The sequence below is a fragment of the Anabrus simplex genome, chromosome 10 (assembly GCF_040414725.1).
Source record: "Anabrus simplex isolate iqAnaSimp1 chromosome 10, ASM4041472v1, whole genome shotgun sequence".
Taxonomy (NCBI): domain Eukaryota; kingdom Metazoa; phylum Arthropoda; class Insecta; order Orthoptera; family Tettigoniidae; genus Anabrus; species Anabrus simplex.
In genome coordinates, this window is record NC_090274.1 from 110,880,351 (window position 1) to 110,900,078 (window position 19,728).

Consider the following 19,728-nt stretch of genomic DNA (forward strand, 5'->3'; position numbering starts at 1 on the left):
GGGGCAAAAGAAAAACTGAAGCACAAGGGGAAGGATTCAGATGACAACATTCCTACAGCTATGGGGTTATTAACATCAAATCAACGTAAGGATGACAAATGTGTGTTTTGTGAGGGTCATCATACCTGTGCAGATTGCTTTTCCGCTAGAAAAATGTCAATGGAAAGTAAACAGAAACTGTTAAGGGAAAAGGGGTGTTGTTATATGTGTCTGAAGTCAGGGCATATGGTAAAGAATTGCAAGGCAAAAAACATAAAATGTATAATTTGTGGTGGGAAGCATGTTGTTTTAATGTGCAGACAGTTGTTAGAAAAACATGTCCCCAAAGCAGTTAGCAACAGTGAAGAAAATGCAACTCAGGAAATCACATTGGCAAATGTTTCCGCTTCGCCCAAGGTGTTGTTACAAACTCTTCGTGTAAATGTAAGATCTGATAAAAAGACTGAATGTGTTCGTGCTTTAATAGATACAGGCTCCCAGAAGTCATACATTTTGCGAAAGACGGCTTTAAAGATGGGTTACACTTCACTGCGAAAGGAGATCATCTCACATTCTCTTTTTGGTGGTGTAACAACGCAACGGAATGAGCATGAAGTTTACAGGGTGCGTGTAGGGGACCTGAACGATGAATTTCGGTGTAATTTTGAGGCTTTAGACCAAGAAGTGATCTGTGGAGACATTTCACATGTTACGGAAGGGGAATGGATGAACGAGCTAAAGAAATTGAAGATAGATATCACCGATAATGAGGAAAGTTTGGGGCCTATAGAAATACTTATTGGAGCGGACGTGGCTGGCAAACTTTTAACAGGAAGAAGAGAAGTGCTGTCGTGTGGTTTAGTTGCAGTAGAGACATTGTTAGGCTGGACTTTGATGGGAAAGATTCCTAATACCAAGAGAAGTGAAGAAAATGAAGGCTTGCTTGTAACTTCCATGTTTATTAAAGAAGCAAGTATTACTGATTTGTGGAGGTTGGATGTAATAGGCATTTCGGACCCTGTCGAGAAAGTTACGAAGAAGGAACGAGAAATTGCAGTGAAAGATCATTTCCTCCAAAGTGTTCATCACACAGAAGAAGGTCGATATCAAGTTCGGCTACCTTGGACTGAGGGGCATCCCGCCTTGCCATCAAACCTGAATCTTGCTGAAAGAAGACTGGGTTTGATGAGGAAGAAATTATCTGAAGACCTTTTTCGAGATTACAATGAAGTGTTCAAAGATTGGTTGGCTGAGGGAATTATAGAAGAAGTGCCTGAATCTGAACGTGTTCATTGTTGTCACTACTTACCGCATAGACCAGTTGTAAAGGAAAACAGTGCAACTACCAGAATCAGACCTGTTTTTGATGCTTCGGCAAAACTAGGCAGTTCTCCATCTTTAAATCAATGTCTTGAAACTGGTCCAAATCTGATTGAACTCATCCCAAATGTGCTGTTAAGATTTAGAGAAAAGAAGATAGGAGTGGTTGCTGATATTAAAAGAGCATTTTTACAGATTGGTATTCATCCTGAAGACAGGAACTTCCTCTGTTTCTTATGGTGGAACTGTTTTGAAAAACTGGAGGTTAGGGTATTCCGGCATGCAAGAGTGGTTTTTGGTGTAAAGTGTAGTCCTTTCCTCTTAGGATCTGTAATCGAACACCACTTATTGAGAGAAGAGGATTCAAATCATTCTCTTAAAGAAAAGTTACTGCATAGTTTTTATGTTGATAATGTTGTTTCTAGTGTGGACACTGAAGCTGAGCTCAATGCATTTATGTCAGAATCGGTCAAAGTCATGGCAAAGGCCAAATTCGAGCTTAGGGGTTGGGAATGGACAAGTGACAAGTGTCAGAGTGCTCATGATAACTCTTATTCTGCAGTACTGGGTTTGTTGTGGAATCGAGAAAGTGATGAACTCAAAGTTAACATGAGTTGGATTAGAGATTTTCTTTTTGACACCATTACCAAGAGAACAATCCTGTCGATCTCTCACAAAGTGTTTGACCCTATAGGCTTTAGTTGCCCTGTTATGTTGTGTCCTAAATTGCTCCTGCAGAAAATGTGGAAGATGGAATTTGATTGGGATACAGAAGTTGACGATGCTATCAAGAAAGAATTTCTGTCATGGTATGAAGAACTCCCTCAATTAGAAGAAATTGGCATCCCCCGATGGGTACAGAAACCTGTGAATATAGAGGAATGCACTTTACACACCTTTTGTGATGCCAGTCAAAAGGCATATGCTGCAGTAGTTTTCCTCAGGGTAGAGACAAGCGACAACGTTCAGCTTCATCTGTTGGCGGCCAAGACACGAGTCTCTCCTTTAAAGAAGATTTTTATGCCTCGTTTGGAGCTTATGGCTGCAACTATAGGAGCAAGGCTTGCGAAGTCAGTTCTGGACGGATTGGGATGGAAAAATGTGAAGACGTTGTTCTGGAGCGATTCTACTACAGTAATTGCATGGATTACCAGGGGAGACAAATGGACAGTCTTTGTCAGAAATCGAGTTGATGAAATAAGGAAAATCACTTGCTCTGAATCTTGGAAGTATGTCCCAGGGGAACTTAACCCTGCAGATTTACCTTCCAGGGGCTGCAAAGCTAAACAATTAGTTGCTTCTAGATGGTGGGAGGGACCGGCATGGTTGAAGGAATCACCAGGAAAGTGGTTTGCTTGCAATGATGATCCCAAAGAAGATGAGATCAACATGGAAAAGGTTAGATCCCCAGCTGTTGTGAATGTTAACTGTTTGGTTTCAGAGGACCAAAAGGACTGGTATTTCAAATACTTCTCTAATTTTACAAGAATTGTCCGCATGTTGGGGTGGTTGCTAAGGTTTATACGCAATAGCCGCTTACCTACAGATCTGCGTCAGAGAAGTGAATTAACTGTGGAAGAGTATGCCACTGCAGAAAGAAGAGTTGTTCGGTTTATTCAAGAGGACTCCTTTTCGGGGTTAAGGGACGACAGATTGCGAACGCTCAGAGTATTTCGAGACCATGAAGGAATAATTAGGCTGAAAACTAAGATCACCTACCGAGGTGACCATGAAGACTTTCGTCAGCCTGCAGTACTTCCATCACAACACGAGGTAGTGAAGAGGTTAATCATGACGGAACACAAGATACAAGGACATGTAGGATTGCAAATGCTGCTAAATAACCTCAGGGAACGCTATTGGATTTTAAACGGTCGGAAAGCTATCAGGTCGGTTTTGTCCAAGTGCGTCATATGCAAGAGACACAGTGAAAGACATCTTGAAGTTATTTCACCTCCACTTCCATCCAGTCGAGTACGGGATGCTGCCGTGTTCGAGATTGTTGGACTGGATTTAACTGGGCCCTTATATCTACAAGGTGGGATTAAAATGTGGGTGTGCCTCTTTACTTGCGCAGTGTTTAGAGCTGTCCATCTGGAATTGGTATCATCAGTCTCGACAGAAGCATTCTTGCAAGCACTGCGTCGATTTGTGGCTCGCAGAGGAAGATGTTCTGTTATCTACAGTGACAATGGGACGAACTTCACTGGGGCTTCTAATTTACTTCGAACTCTAAACTGGGAGGATATATCTAAGTACAGCACTGCTAGGTGTATTGAATGGCGTTTTAATCCCCCTAGTGCACCTTGGTGGGGTGGATGGTGGGAGCGCTTGATACGCCTCCTCAAAGATTTATTGAAGAGGATATTGGGTAGGTCATGTCTTACTTACGAGGAGATGATGACTACATTATGTGATTGTGAGAGTTTGATGAATTCTCGACCTTTGACTTATATCATGGAAGAAGGTTCTGAGCTAGTGCCTCTCTCCCCATCTTTATTCCTGCAAGATATAAGGGAGATTGGTGTTCCTGATCTCGATACGATAGACACTCAGAGCCTCAAAAGGAGGTATAGGTACCGACAAACTTTGAAAAGGGATTTGAGGAAAAGATTCAGAAGTGAATATTTGGGGCAGTTAGTGTTACATCGTGAAAAAGAGGGCACCCGTACTGTAGCTGTGGGGGACGTTGTGTTGATTGGGTGTGACAATCTCAAGCGTATAGACTGGCCATTGGGATACATAGTTGAAGTTATACCAGGTAGGGATGGTGTCATCCGAACAGTGAAACTCAGAACTGGTCAGGGCGAGTTATTACGTCCAATACAAAGGATTTATCCCTTGGAAGTGTCTTCTGATGACCCTATTGTGCTCTCTAGAAACTGTGATTCTTCAGATGTACCAAAGGATGACAACAGTGGTGATCCAGTTGTTACTCAAAGTGGTCGAGCGTTGAGAGTTCCTGACAGACTTGATTTATAAGCAGCAGGTTTGTATTTGTTGGTATTGTTGAGTAGCCTTCTGCTACTCAAGGTGGGAGTATGTTGCATCAGGCTTTGCTGTCAATACTGTCAGCCATTTTGCCGGGAGTGTCACATGCTGGACAAAAGAAAAAAGAACAGTTGGAAGCGAGTAATGGCCGCTATGTTTTTGTAAAGTGATGTGAGCTGTATAAAGAAATGTTTTTTAACATTAAATTCAGTGCAAACCAATTGTAAGACTTCCTTAAATGTGTTCCTGCGTGTAATGGTATTACACAACAATAATCATTCTCTTTGCATAACAGCCAAATTGTGTGGGCTCTTCACGCCCTTAATTTATGTGAGGCTTCTATTGTAAAAAAAATGTTTACCTGTTTTCATGACCGACAGCACTGAGCATTACAGCATGCATGCTCCTGGACTGCTACTAATATACTGTAAGTAAGGTAGTTTATACGTTATTATTTTTATTTAATACTTTTTCTGTACTTACATGTTGTTTTTTATCTTTCATCAGCAAGTTCAGTTCTGTAAAAGCTTGCTTTTTCTTTTTCTGCGTCGCACCGACAAAGAGAGGTCTTATGGCGAGTTTTGTAAAAGGATCTGATCATTTTTGACTCTTAAATATACGTAAGAAAGTGTCATATAAACATATTATTAAAGTTGTTCAGTATTAAGACTCTTAAATTCTTCTTTGCATTTTTAATTGTTCTTTCTAATTATTACGGTATATTACTCATTTCGCTTCCGATATGCGCGTCTACGAGAAAGAATATTCGTAGAATGCACTTTAACCAACGTATTTTTCAATTTTCGTAAGGAATTAGCTTCATCTACTATCCACTCGCACTGAGCCGTGGTGGTCACGGCTGAGCCCAGTCGCGTGACGTCACGAATCGTATTGCCAGGCCTTGTTCTCTAGGAGGCGCTGTTCTATTATAGCTAGTGATGTGCTTGAGCCCGGCTCGAGCTGCTCGAACAGATGACGTCAGAGTTCGAGCAAGATCGAGCTTTGCTCGAGCTTTTGTACGCGCCACAACCTAGCGCCTTGCTGTTACTAACACTCAGCAAACTTCAGAAGGATATGTCAGAGTACTATGCTGGACAGTACCGGTTCGTCCTCTTTACTGTTACTTCCGTGGCTTTTGTACATAGGGAATCAAAATGTGTTTTTGTACGATGATTCGTTACAAATGCCTCCATCCGAATAAACTAACTATCTACTAAAATGTGTTGTTTGGGCCGTATAAATACAGAATTACACGTGTCGTAATAGTTACATATTTGAATGATTATAAGACTAAAAATGTATAGTATTTTATCTTCAGTTGTTGACACATTTCTCGCTCGGCTGCATGGCTCAATGGGTAGCGTGTTGGCCTTTGGTCACAGTGGTCCCGGGTTCGATACCTGGCAGGGTCAGGATTTTTAACACCATAAGATGTTGTCTTGTTTTATTTGTTCCAGGTGGGCTCGAAAACTACTGGGCCGATTGACCTGAATTATGGTAAAGGATGTCCGACTCGTTGGCTGAACGGTCAGCGTACTGGCCTTCGGTTCAGAGGGTCCCGGGTTAGATTCCCGGCCGGGTCGGGGATTTTAACCTTAATTGGTTAATTCCAATGGCACGGGGGCTGGGTGTATGTGTTATCTTCATCATCATTTCATCCTCATCACGACGCGCAGGTCGCCTACGGAAGTCAAACAGAAAGATCTGCACCTGGCGAGCCGAACCCGTCCTGGGATATCCCGGCACTAAAAGCCATACGACATTTCATTTCATTTCATGGTAAAGGATACAGCTTGAAATCTCGAGTTACTTCAGATTTTCATATATATTTCACGCAATCAGACAGTAACATTGTTGCATAATAATATTTATAGGCCTACCTGTATTTGTGTACACGATTGATGAGATGTTAATCCTTTCTTACTCAAATTCTTCTACACGAGCAAAAAGGGTAATTGTCTCCCAAGGAGTGGATTCAAACCCCCCAACATTGAGGACAGAAGGAGAATCTCGCCTGCCGCGCTTCACAGCCCTCTTAGCCGCCCAAAGCATGTCATTGTAAGAATAATATTACCGTATTCATAATTTTGTGTGGCCTAAAAAGCCAAGAATAACAGATGAGAGGATTTGTCGTGCTGACCACACGACACCTCGTAATCTGCAGACCTTCGGGATGAGCAGCGGTCGATTGGTAGGCCATGGCCCTTCAGGGCTGTTGCGCCATGGGGTTTGGCTTGGTTTGGTTTTTTATTCATAATGTTGCACCAAACGTACAGTTGTTACAAGGCACACAAGTACTGTACTGCCTTGGGGGGAAATACTCCTGTTAATACGCGGAGAATATTTCGGATACATGCTTTGTCTTTTTCATTGCATATTATCATAATCTAAGCCTTATAATTTTATGGGCAATCTTTATTCCCCATAACATATACGTCAATGATTGAATGTAGTAATATGTGAAAGCACGCACCTTCGTTATCAGTAGTGATGGGCAAACGATATCCGTGTTCGAGCGGGATCGAGCCACCCGATACGCGCCGAGGTTCGAGCCTGTTCAAAGCAAGCTCGAGCTGTCACTTGACCGAAGGCGGGTTCTGACTCGGGCTACAGCTAGTGATCGGCAAACGATACCCGTGTTCAAGCGGGATCGAGCCACCCGATACGCACCGAGGTTCGAGCCTGTTCAAAGCAAGCTCGAGCTGTCACTTGACCGAAGGCGGGTTCTGACTCGGGCTACAGCTAGTGATGGGCAAACGATACCCTTGTTCGAGCGGGATCGAGCCGACCTGATACGTGCCGAGGTTCGAGCCTGTTCAAAGCAGGCTCGAGCTGTCACATGACCGAAGGCGGGTTCTGACTCGGGCTACAGCTAGTGATGGGCAAACGATACCCGTGTTCGAGCAGGTTCGAGCCGACCTGATACCTACTGAGGTTCGAGCCTGTTCAAAGCAAGCTCGAGCTGTCACATGACCGAAGGCGGGTTCTGACTCGGGCTACAGCTAGTGATGGGCAAGCGATACCCGTGTTCGAGCGGGATCGAGCCGACCCGATATGCACCGAGGTTCGAGCCTGTTCGAAGCAAGCTCGAGCTGTCACATGACCGAAGGCGGGTTCTGACTCGGGCTACAGCTAGTGATGGCAAACGATACCCTTGTTCGAGCGGGATCGAGCCGACCTGACACGTGCCGAGGTTCGAGCCTGTTAAAGGCAAGCTCGAGCTGTCACTTGACCGAAGGCGGAGTCTGACTCGGGCTACAGCTAGTGATGGACAAACGATACCCGTGTTCGAGCGGGATCGAGCCGACCCGATACGCGCCGAGGTTCGAGCCTGTTCAAAGCAAGCTCGAGCTGTCACTTGACCGAAGGCGGAGTCTGACTCGGGCTACAGCTAGTGATGGACAAACGATACCCGTGTTCGAGCGGGATCGAGCCGACCTGATACGCGCCGAGGTTCGAGCCTGTTCGAAGCAAGCTCGAGCTGTCACTTGACCGAAGGCGGAGTCTGACTCGGGCTACAGCTAGTGATGGACAAACGATACCCGTGTTCGAGCGGGATCGAGCCGACCTGATACGCGCTGAGGTTCGAGCCTGTTCGAAGCAAGCTCGAGATGTCACATTACCGAAGGCGGAGTCTGACTCGGGCTACAGCTAGTGATGGGCAAACGATACCCTTGTTCGAGCGGGATCGAGCCGACCTGATACGTGCCGAGGTTCGAGCCTGTTCAAAGCAGGCTCGAGCTGTCACATGACCGAAGGCGGGTTCTGACTCGGGCTACAGCTAGTGATGGGCAAACGATACCCGTGTTCGAGCGGGTTCGAGCCTGTTAAAGGCAAGCTCGAGCTGTCACTTGACCGAAGGCGGAGTCTGACTCGGGCTACAGCTAGTGATGGACAAACGATACCCGTGTTCGAGCGGGATCGAGCCGACCCGATACGCGCCGAGGTTCGAGCCTGTTCAAAGCAAGCTCGAGCTGTCACTTGACCGAAGGCGGAGTCTGACTCGGGCTACAGCTAGTGATGGACAAACGATACCCGTGTTCGAGCGGGATCGAGCCGACCTGATACGCGCCGAGGTTCGAGCCTGTTCGAAGCAAGCTCGAGCTGTCACTTGACCGAAGGCGGAGTCTGACTCGGGCTACAGCTAGTGATGGACAAACGATACCCGTGTTCGAGCGGGATCGAGCCGACCTGATACGCGCTGAGGTTCGAGCCTGTTCGAAGCAAGCTCGAGATGTCACATTACCGAAGGCGGAGTCTGACTCGGGCTACAGCTAGTGATGGACAAACGATACCCGTGTTCGAGCGGGATCGAGCCGACCAGATACGCGCCGAGGTTCGAGCCTGTTCAATGCAAGCTCGAGCTGTCACTTGACCGAAGGCGGAGTCTAACTCGGGCTACAGCTAGTGATGGACAAACGATACCCGTGTTCGAGAGGGATCGAGCCGACCCGATACGCGCTGAGGTTCGAGCCTGTTCGAAGCAAGCTCGATCAGTCACGTTACCGAAGGCGGAGTCTGACTCGGGCAACAGCTAGTGATGGGCAAACGATAGCCGTGTTCGAGCGGGATCGAGCCGACCCGATACGTGCCGAGGTTCGAGCCAGACTCCGACTTGCTTCGAACGGGCCCATCACTAGCTGTAGCCCGAGTCAGACTCCGCCTTCGGTAACATGACTGCTCGAGCTTGCTTCGAACAGGCTCGAACCTCGGCGCTTATCAGGTCGGCTCGATCCCGCTCGGACACGGATATCGTTTGCCCATCAATAGCTCAAATACGTCAGCCTCGTGTCGGTAGATTTAATGGCACGGACTACCTTCCAGCACCTCGGCGTCTCCGAATACCGTAAAAGTTGTTAGTGGGACGTAAAGCCAATAAAATTATTATTCTTTCTTGGCCCTAATGTTTTTCCAGCCCGATGTCACCAGCGCTTTAAAGCGAGGATGTAAGGGGTGTTTATTTCCTGTTTGGGGCCATGACCATAGAAGTAAAGAACTCCATTGTTCGTTATCGGCTTTACGACCCACTGACTACATTTTCGGTTTTCGGCATCGTTTTATTTAATTGCCCATCTTCTTCCTCTTCTTTTTCTTCTCCGTCTTAATCTGTTTACCCTCCAGGGTAGGTTTTTCCCTCACCGGGCGAGTTGGCCGTGCGCGTAGAGGCGCGCGGCTGTGAGCTTGCATCCGGGAGATAGTAGGTTCGAATCCCACTATCGGCAGCCCTGAAGATGGTTTTCCGTGGTTTCCCATTTTCACACCAGGCAAATGCTGGGGCTGTACCTTAATTAAGGCCACGGCCGCTTCCTTCCAACTCCTAGGCCTTTCCTATCCCATCGTCGCCATAAGACCTATCTGTGTCGGTGCGACGTAAAGCCCATAGCAAAAAAAAAAAAAAAAGTTTTCCCTCGGACTCAGCGAGGGATCCCACCTCCACCGCCTCGAGGGCAGTGTCCTGGAGCTTCAGACTCTGGGTCGGGGGATACAACTGGGGAGGATGACGAGCACCTTGCCCAGGCGGCCTCTCCTGCTATGCTGAACAAGGGCCCTGCGGGAGGATGGGAAGATTGGAAGGGATAGACAAGAGGGAAGGAAGCGACCGTGCCCGTAACTTAGGTACCATCCCGGCAATAGCCTGGAGGAGAAGTGGGAAACCACGGGAAACCACTTCGAGGATGACTGAGGTGGATATCGAACCCACCTCTACTCAGTTGACCTCCAGAGGCACAGTCGACAACGTTCCAGACCTCATACCACTTTTCAAATTTCATGGCAGAGCCGGGAATCGAACCCGGACCTCCGGGGGTGGCAGCTAATCACACTAACCACTACACCACAGAGGCGGACTAATTGCTAATCAATGAATAAATTGATGGTTTCATAACGTAATGCTTATGCACGTAAAATCTGTATAAACTGTATACTCAACAATAGAATAACTTTGTAGACCCTGTCCTGGCGGACATTGTGAGCCTTTCACCAGTCTAATGCCTATTGCTCATGGTAAAATGTTTCGTAAAATTTGTTGTACAATTAATTTTATAAAATTTGGGTAAAAACAAGTTGTGTTGCTCACGGTAAAATTATTTTTAAAAATCCGTCGAAGAATCAGGATGGCCATCTATGAACTCACTTCTGAACTAAGTGCTGCCATCTATCGATAAACTTTTAAACCAAGAATTAGCTGTTCAACTTACAGTGTGTTTGAGAGTATGACTCCAACAAACAAAGCAAAACTTGCTGCTTTAGCTGTACTTATATGTTGTGCAGTGGTAAAAAGGAAGAAAAGAAATGCCAGGAAATGCTGGACTCGGGATTGGATCAAAAGAAGAGAAGAAGGTAGAGTATTGCTGTCCTTGGTCGAAAATTAGTTGAGGTTAGAAGACCGGCATTCATATAGGAATTCAGCGATTGTGTTTCCTGCCTCTCTTCTTGCATTTCTATTGTGGTAAAGTGGCGTTTTAACCTCGTACAAATATGGATATTTCTGGTATTCGTCCAGTAAAACACTAACAGCTTCCTTAGTCCACCCGGGTCCTGCCATTTTACAAAGAAGTGTTTGTTTACCATCGAGCTTCACAATCTTCTCACGACGTAGCGCCACCATGATCGTGATGTCAGCTTCGCTGATTGGTTCGTTTCGTAAAATTAATTTTACGGAATAGAACATGTCCTATTTTATGAAAAGTTTTATCAAATGTTTTATAAAACTTGAATTTGACCGTGAGCAACAGAAATTTTATAAAATTAAATTATTGTACAATAAATTTGACAGAACATTTTACCGTGAGCAACAGACCTAATGCGAGCGGCCGTCCACTGTGCTATACATGAAAAACAAAACGGAGCCTATTAAGGATATTTTACCTGCATATTTCGGCGTCGTTTAACGTGGAGGTGTCTCCCCCTCATTTGGAATGGTGTCATTCGACGAAGGTCGAATATTATGAATTTTTAAGTGTCTTATCATCATCGATGTATTTTTGCTATCTTTTTAAATATTTTATCATATCGTGTGCATTTTACTCGTTTGTCTGGAAGCTCTTCAAAGTAGTCTCAAGTCCATGACCTTTTCTACAGGCCATTAACTGCTCTGTCTAAAGTAATAACAAATTCATCTATTATAATAATGTATTACTAATTATTAATGAGAAAATAATAATAAAAAATGTTAACTATCGGTACTTGAAAGTAATGATTAACAACATTAAGCCTGCAAAACACGACAATGTTATACAGAAACGCATTTCTGAAGAGCGGTCAAATTTAAAAATTCAAAGGTACATATTAACGAAATAAATAGCCTCCCATAAAATTGCTTTCATCAATCTGTTGTTCGTACTGCCAGAAAGACTTAAACAAATGCTCTTTCCGTTCACTGAGAACGTTGTGTTCACCACCCCACACACATAAATATACTGAGTGTACCTAGTAGTAATTTAATACGACGAATGCTCCGTCCGCGTTCCGCTTAGTCGATATGTGGTGTCGCCTGACAGTTCGAACAGGTTCGATACGGCATCGAGCCGACGTAGCGTATCGGGCCGACTCGAGCCTCCTCGAACTTCCGTATCATTCGCCCATCACTAATTATAGCGTAGGGAACGGGAGTGCACAGTGCGAGTGCCAAGCGCGTCACCGTGCCAAAACACTGGTGCCACGATGACTACTTATTCATTGGACTCGTATAAAAACGTTCACGCTTCGTGTAAAAAAGGAACTACACGTAGATATACCGTAATTTACATTAATATTTACATGTAAAATAACCATCAAATAAGTTTTCCACTCACATTCAAGAACAGTATTTTTTTCACCTTATTCGCTGGCAGTCTGTTTCGTCTGTTGGTCAAAATTTACATGCAAAATACTACAAAATAACCCTCAAATAAATTTTCCATTCACATTCAAGAACAGTATTTTTTCAATTCATTCGCTGACAGTCTGTTAGTGACAATTTGACCAGCTTTCGAAAACACACCTTCGGCAGGCGCGGATGTTGCTAAAACACACAACTTCCGGACTGCTAAATAATAAAGGTTGGGATACTGAAGTTTTCTTCCCAACCAGCATTTTAACGGATCTGCCTGCCTAGCTACTAAGGGGTCTTCCAGGTACGACGAAGCATATGCCGTTTTGAACATGTTATCATCGATCTGCACGATATACAAGATTTACAAGATTCACACTGCTATGTACTGGTTTTTATCATCTGGACTGAAATTGTTCCACAAAGGGCTAGATTTTCATCTGCCTGCCATTGGCATGGAATTCAAGACAATCCATAATATAACGAAAGAGAATAAAGCATAATGTGGCACGGTCCGGCAGCACTTAGTAGGACGGGATGACCAGTAGGTACCTACTGTACCTACTCTCCGTGTAAGGACGTACACTAAGGGTGCAACCTTACCCTTTCTCCCCTGTAATATTAAGGTATTGGTTTATAGTGACTTTTCTTGCTGTTGGGTCTTTTTCAGTGTCGGTAACCATACAGTTTAGGGACCCTACTTGCCGATACGACGTCTTACTGTTACCGTTAATCTGGCACGTTGGCAACGTTCAGTCACTGTTCTAGCGTGAATTGTGTGTTGCCACCGCATTGCCTCTAAAGTCACTAGCGATACATTTGCGAGAATATTTAAAGCATATTTTCTTTTTCTGTGGGATTGTAAATCTATTTGGCTAATACCAGGTAAGTAGAATTGTGGCATGTTCGGATAATGCATTTAATAACATAGTTTGTGTGAAATGATGAGCACATCATTTTATTAATTACGTTCCTATTTCGTCCCATACTTATACGAACAGAATTCGATTGGGATGTCTAAGAAGGAAGAAAAATCTGCAAAAACTCCTCCGAAAAGGAAACCAAGGTTACGTCCTTTACAAGCTTCAGGTCAAGAAATGCTTGTACATTGCTACGAGCAATTGGAACAGGAAGACGACGAAGAAGGTATCAGTCGTAGTGATACGAAGCTAATGGCAAGAGTTTCATTATTAACTGGGGTAAGTGTTCGTTTTTATCTTGTTTCTATGATAAGTTTCTGGCATAATGACAATCAGTTGAAAAGGAGCAGTATTTCATTCTGAACCTAACCTAACCTAACCTGATCATGTAGGCCTAGGCCTATACCGGTACCATGTCTTGTGTCGACTTCGATACGGTTCGTAGACTTAACCTTTGTGTATTCATGTTGACTTATGGTATATGTGTATGTAATATATTTCTGTGTGTGTATTCTTACAGTGTAGTTTCGGTTTAGTCCGAAAAGTAATAGGAAATTTCAAGAAGGGAGTTGAATTTTCTACACCAGGTAAACGCCGAAAGCGTGAACATCCAGTGACCGGCATAGACAGTTTTTCTAAGGAAGCGATAGCAAGGTTTATTTATGATAAATTACATAAAGGTAAGGTGACTTCATAAGGAATCTATTGCAACATTATTTATAGAAATTGGCACGCAGGTGAGATAAGCTCCCAGAAATGTTTTGTGCATGTATTGTCATACAGCTCTTTTGAGTCCCTTGTAACTCTCTTTTTTCTTCCCACAGGAGAAGTCGTAACTGTAAGAAAGGTTTTCGACCACATGAAAGCAAATTATGACACTTATTTGTACAAGGGCTCCGAAACATCATTAAGAAGAATTTTGAAGGCCATGGGGTTTGTGTGGAGTAAAGGTGATCCCTATGTGTATGTTAGAGAAAATGAAGACATTTGTTTTAAGAGATCCTGTTTTCTGAGGGAATACATGCGTAATAAGGACAGTGAGAAACCAAAACCTGTTGTTTTCTTGGATGAGACTTGGATTTTTATGAATGGTGAATATATATGTTATATATTACATTTTATATTTAAAAAATCTTGGAATAATTTATCTTCATCAGGTGTCTTTGGTTTCAATTGTGCATTTGTCTTTCAGGGTCACCCACATACTCCTGGAATAAACCACACAAATCTGGACATGATGTTCAAGGAGTAATTCGTCGACCTGTTTCTGAGGGAGGAAGACTGGTTATTGTTCATGCTGGAACGAAGGATGGCTTTGTACCTGGTATGTTCTTAATTTATTTTACTTCATTTTATTGTAGTGAGGTGATCTCTCTTTACATAGTTATGAGGGTATTTAGGGTTTGTAGTACGGATGCAGGGGGGGGGCACATAAGTCTCTGATAAGACCCCAACTTAAGTACAGTTCCTGTGTATGAGACCCTCACTGGGATTACTTGGTTTGAGAATTGGAAAAGTTCAAAAGACAGAAGCACGATTTGTTGTGGGTGATTTCTGACAAAAGAGTAGCGTTACAAAAATTTTGTCGGGTTTGGGCTGGGAAGACTTGGGTGAAAGGAGACAAGTTGCTGGACTAAGTGGTATATTCCGAGCTGTCGGTGGATAGGTGGTGTGGAATGACATTGGTAGACGAATACGTTTCAGTGGTATTTTAAAAGTAGGTAAGATCACAGTACAGTGCTAAAGTTGATGAAAAGTGGGGCAAATATTTGTTTTTTTTTAAGAAGGGAGTTAGGGATTGGAATAATTTACCAAGGGAGATGTTCAATAAATTTCCAAATTCTTTGCAATTATTGAAGAAAATACTAGGCCTATCCCTGAAACTACATCTTCTGTCCTAAGTGCAGATCAGTGGTGACTAATTGAAATTGACTGGCACTAGGTCGGAAGTGGCATTATAACTTACCGCTCATTGAGCTCTGTACGTGGTTTTTGATTTTGACTTCTCCACTGTTATTAAAAAGACTTGCAGGTATTCACTTTAGGCCAATGATTAACCTTAGAGAGGTATTTCAATCAAAACTTACTCAGTGTATTTTCATATAATATTACTGGATATTTGTATCAGTAAATTACTTGTATTGTAGGCCTATTTATTATGTTTATTCTGCATTCGACAATCTCCACCTGAATCAGTGCTTGATACCTGACTGTTGAACACCTTCCAAGCTTCTTATTTCTTACTGCCTGATATAGGTTCAGTGTTCGCAGCAATTACATTTGTTCTAAGGTATTGAAATGGGTGTTTATACTTATATCTTTTATGCAAGTGATCGTGGACTTCTAATCCAGATATAGGCCTACTAATGGAGATACATTCATGAGAGATGTTACGATAAAGTAGTGTAAGTAGTAATTAATTGACTTCATCATCAGGTGACTTTGCTACACAGTAGTTGGTTTTACTTAAAATCAGACAGCTTTTTGTATCATTCAACAGAAATCACATTTTTTATTAATAGGCCTATACTTTTTTTAGAACAAATAACTTCATACTAAAACTTAAAATTCTTACAGGTGCTGATTTGATATTTGCTACAAACTTGAAGAGAAATCAGGATTACCATGGTGCTATGAACAGTGAGAAATTTCAGATGTGGGTGAAGACGCAATTAATCGTAGGATTAAGAAATATAGGACCCTGTGTTATTGTAATGGATAATGCACCATATCACTGTAAGCTTGTTGAGCATCAACCAACAACGAAATGGAGGAAGGATCAATTAGTGGTAATTATACTTAATTGAATATTTCCTTCTACTGAATGATGTTTAATGATGTTACAGAAATTAATTTTTATTTTTCCTTTAATTTACAGTCATGGTTAAGAAGGCCAGCGCCTCGACCGTTTGAGCCACTCAGCCAGGTGTGGAGGCTAGAGAGCTGAGTTTAAGTAATTGTCGAACATCAACTAGTTATAAAGATACTGATTGATTAAACTAATACAGTAATTAGAATAACCTAATTGACTACCTACTTACAACCTAGGTACTTTGGAATTGTGTTCTATCTTTTTAACACTGCAAATAAATCCATGTATTGTTTAAAACTCCCTGTAAGAAGAGGACAGTGGATGCGAATAGGTATTATTTTCAAATGAGCTGAGCTCGAGAGTCCATTATAGCATACGATTTTTTCAGTGTACCATGACTCTGTATGTATTGCTTCAGAGGAAGTTCGGCTCCCCGCCAATGTCCAGTGTACCGATAATGAACCATGTGTGTGTTGTGTCTCACTGATCCATGACTGCGTACGATTCTTTCAGTGTGCCATGATTCACTGTGGCTCACTGCAGCGAAAGCTCGACTCCCCGCCAGTGTCCAGTGTGCCTATAAGGAGCCGTGTGTGTCGTGTGGCTCACTGAGCCGTGATTGTGCATGATTTGTATGCCATGAGCTTGCCGTTCCTGTGAATCGATTCACTCGGACACTGAATGAATCGATACACTGCTTCGAATCAAGCACTCAGTAGCCTACACTAGTAGAGGTACATAGTACATTACCATTAAGATAGATAGCATTGCAAAGTAATTTGTCTTTACCATAATAACAATAATAATAATAATAATAATAATAATAATCGTATGGCCTCAGCTACCATGTGCAGACATTTCAAGTTGACGCCATCTGGCTGTCTGCTCGTCAATTTTGACGTTCCGTTATACTCTAGGCCCACTAGATGGCAGACCGAGTAAACCGAAACTCTCTTGGGCGTCTGTGGCTGAGATTTAATGAATTTTGTCGGGTAAACACCAAATGCGTCACCAGAGATCTTTTACATGCCGACATCGTACGACATGAAGTGTCGAATGGACTTTTTTCTGCCCTTCAAAAATCCGACTACCTCTGCCGGGTTTGAACCTGCTATATTGGGATTCGGAGGCCGTCACTCTACCACTGATCCACAGAGGCAGCTGTCTTTACCATGAAATACATCGTCGTCGTACATGACTGAATTACTATCAATATATCTTAGAGAAACTGTAATGTACATGAAACCGAAATTGAGTTAATTTCCACGATACATTCTTCCTATATAAAGGAGACCATGTAGCTTATCCACCTTCATTTCAGCCACATAAATATTCAGCAAAAATTGCAAAATCACATTAAAGGACAAATACAATTTTTTAAGTAGAAATAGTCTGGAACATAGATTAGTGAGGTTGGACATCCTGCGCGTCATCATTCAGGAGTCGCTGTTGAACATACTGTACTTGTCAAAACTAGTAAGTTTCTATTTTACACAATAATAGTGAAATGTTGATGAAGACGACATACACCCAGCCCCCGTGCCAGAGAAATTAACCAACGGTGGTTCAAATTCCCCACCCTGTCGAGAATCAAACCCACACCCTGTGACCAAAGGCCAGCACGCTAACCATTTAGCCATGGGGCCAGACAATAATAGTGAAAAAGCATGTTCACTGCAGCTATTGTTGACAGGATATTTCTTCTCTTTAAAGAACAATGAGTACCACGAATTAATATCCTGTTTTGTTGATTCCTGTAAACTTTGTATGTACGGTTTTGGTTCGCCAGTTCCTAGCGTATCTACTGAATGAAAACTTTGTAGACCAATGGATTCAGTTTTATGTTTATTGCCTTCAGTCGTCACGACAGTTTTTTCAATGACAACAGTCGCTCAATTACAAATCCTGTCAAACCTAACCTAACCCTGCGACAATCAGTGGTTTTCGATGGATCACTACCTAACCGGTCATTATAATTTGTTTTCGGTGGATCACAACCAAACCTGTCCCTATCAGTGGTTTTCGGAAGAATACAGTGGTTTTGTCACAAGTCAATACAGACTCTTGAATCAATGTGTGAAAATGGGAAAGTGTAGAAAACCCTCTTCAGGAATGCCAATCTCTAAGTCCATAGTCTTTTCAGCGTTGTCACACAGCTGAAATTCACTTTAGAAGTAATTGTAAAAAGTCGTATATAGGCTCTACAGATACATAGTACATTACCAATTCCATCTCGATTGCTATGATACGCACACTGCATAGCGGTTTTGCTCTATAGATAAATCATATTATAGTGAAAAAAAATTTGTTTAAAAAAAAAAACCTGTCTGGCATGAAGGTCCAGAAGGAAAATACTTTCATTGAATTCTTATTTATGTGCTCACCACCCTAGTAGGTTTAAATAAACCTTATAAATACGTTGTAAGACCCATTCTCGAATATGGATCTGCATGTTGGTTTAATAAATTCCCTAGAGAAAGTTCAAAGAAGAGCGATGCGTTTCGTAACTGGGAATAGAAGGAATACCATTAATTGGGAAAGTCTTGAATCTAGAAGAACTAGAGCTCGCCTGTGTGGTCTTTATAAGAGCTATACGGGAAGGGCTGCTTGGAGTTGTATTAGGAATAGGTTATAACCTCCCTCATTGTATCACTATTTGCAGCGATAGCCAGGAAGCGTTAAAAGCACTATGTGCAGTTAAAACAACATCAAAAATGGTATGGGAATGCCAAAGGATGTTAGATCAGCTGTGTGAATTTAGCTCAGTTACCCTATTACGGGTCCCTGGGCACACAGGTATCAGTGGAAATGAAGAAGCTGACAAACTAGCGAAACAAGGCTCAAAAGGTCCTTTTATAGGACCAGAGCCCTTCCTGGGAGTGTCACTCCGAAGCGTGAAACTGGTAATATCCCAGTGGACAAACCAGTCTCACTTAAGACATTTGGAAGAGGTTAACTATAGCAAGGCAGGCACGTGAACTTATCAAAGGGCCTAGCCAAAGTTATAAAAAGGTCCTGATAAATTTGAATAGGACCAGAATGCGAATGGTAGTTGGACTGTTGACAGGCCACAATACCTTACAGAGACACCTACACATCATGAAAATCAGTCAGGATCCGATGTGTAGAAGATGCGGTAGGGAGGAGGAGACCTCCGCGCATGTGTTATGTCAGTGTGAGGCTCTTGCAAGCACTAGACATCGATACCTTGGCTCACATTTCGTGAGCCTGGAAGACATCAGGAATGCCAACATCCGGGCACTGGTATCCTTTATAGGAGCACTAGGTCTGGACTAGGCAAACCCGTTTAAGGGACACAAAGGGTCTTCACAGACCTACGTGTGGAGCCCTGCGAAGGCAGGGTTCACCCATTCTTTATCTATCTATCTATCTAACCTCCCTCATACTTATCGAGAAATTATCATAAGCATAAAATTAGGGCCAGAAACCAGCATACGGATGTATTGGAAATAATTAAATTGTGTATGAAACTGTACATGATGCTGGATTTAGAATGACTAGTAGTATTTCTTGTAATATTTTTTTCCATGGAATTCCTTTTTGTACTTGAGTTGTTGTAGTTGTTGGGTAGTATGATTTAACTTTATTATCACTTGTAGTGTTAAGCTAGTAGTAAGTTCAATCTATAGTATTGTAATTTGTAGTGTTAAGTACTGGAAATACTTAAGTTGTGTGTGAATATGTATATAATGACACTGGATTTAGAAAGTTTAATTAGTAGTATTTCTTGCTTGTTGTAATGTTGTTGTTGTTGTTGTTGTTGTAGGGTAATTACGGTTTAACTTCACTTTATTATCACTTATAATGTTAAGCTAGTAGTAAGGTCAACCTATAATATTGTAAGCCAAATTGTTAAGCACTGTAAATACTTAAGT

The 19,728-nt window shown here is 42.7% G+C and overlaps 1 protein-coding gene across 1 annotated transcript; it reads left to right on the forward strand.

The window, feature by feature from the left end:
• Positions 1–12,868: 12,868 nt before the first annotated feature.
• Positions 12,869–17,174, forward strand: LOC137502387 (uncharacterized). Its single transcript, XM_068229444.1, has 6 exons — positions 12,869–12,985; positions 13,102–13,299; positions 13,845–14,111; positions 14,213–14,344; positions 15,598–15,809; positions 15,899–17,174. Exons 3-6 carry the CDS (start codon positions 13,880–13,882, stop codon positions 15,965–15,967), a joined length of 645 nt encoding a protein of 214 aa, XP_068085545.1. The 5' UTR covers positions 12,869–12,985; positions 13,102–13,299; positions 13,845–13,879; the 3' UTR covers positions 15,968–17,174.
• The last annotated feature ends 2,554 nt before the right edge of the window (positions 17,175–19,728 follow it).

Excerpts from the sequence above, each read along its gene's own strand:
- LOC137502387 (XM_068229444.1), top strand. The coding sequence starts at position 13,880 with ATGAAAGCAAATTATGACACTTATTTGTACAAGGGCTCCGAAACATCA. Across the intron at positions 14,112-14,212 it reads GACTTGGATTTTTATGAATG|GGTCACCCACATACTCCTGG; the intron begins GTGAATATATAT and ends TTTGTCTTTCAG. Across the intron at positions 14,345-15,597 it reads GAAGGATGGCTTTGTACCTG|GTGCTGATTTGATATTTGCT; the intron begins GTATGTTCTTAA and ends AAATTCTTACAG.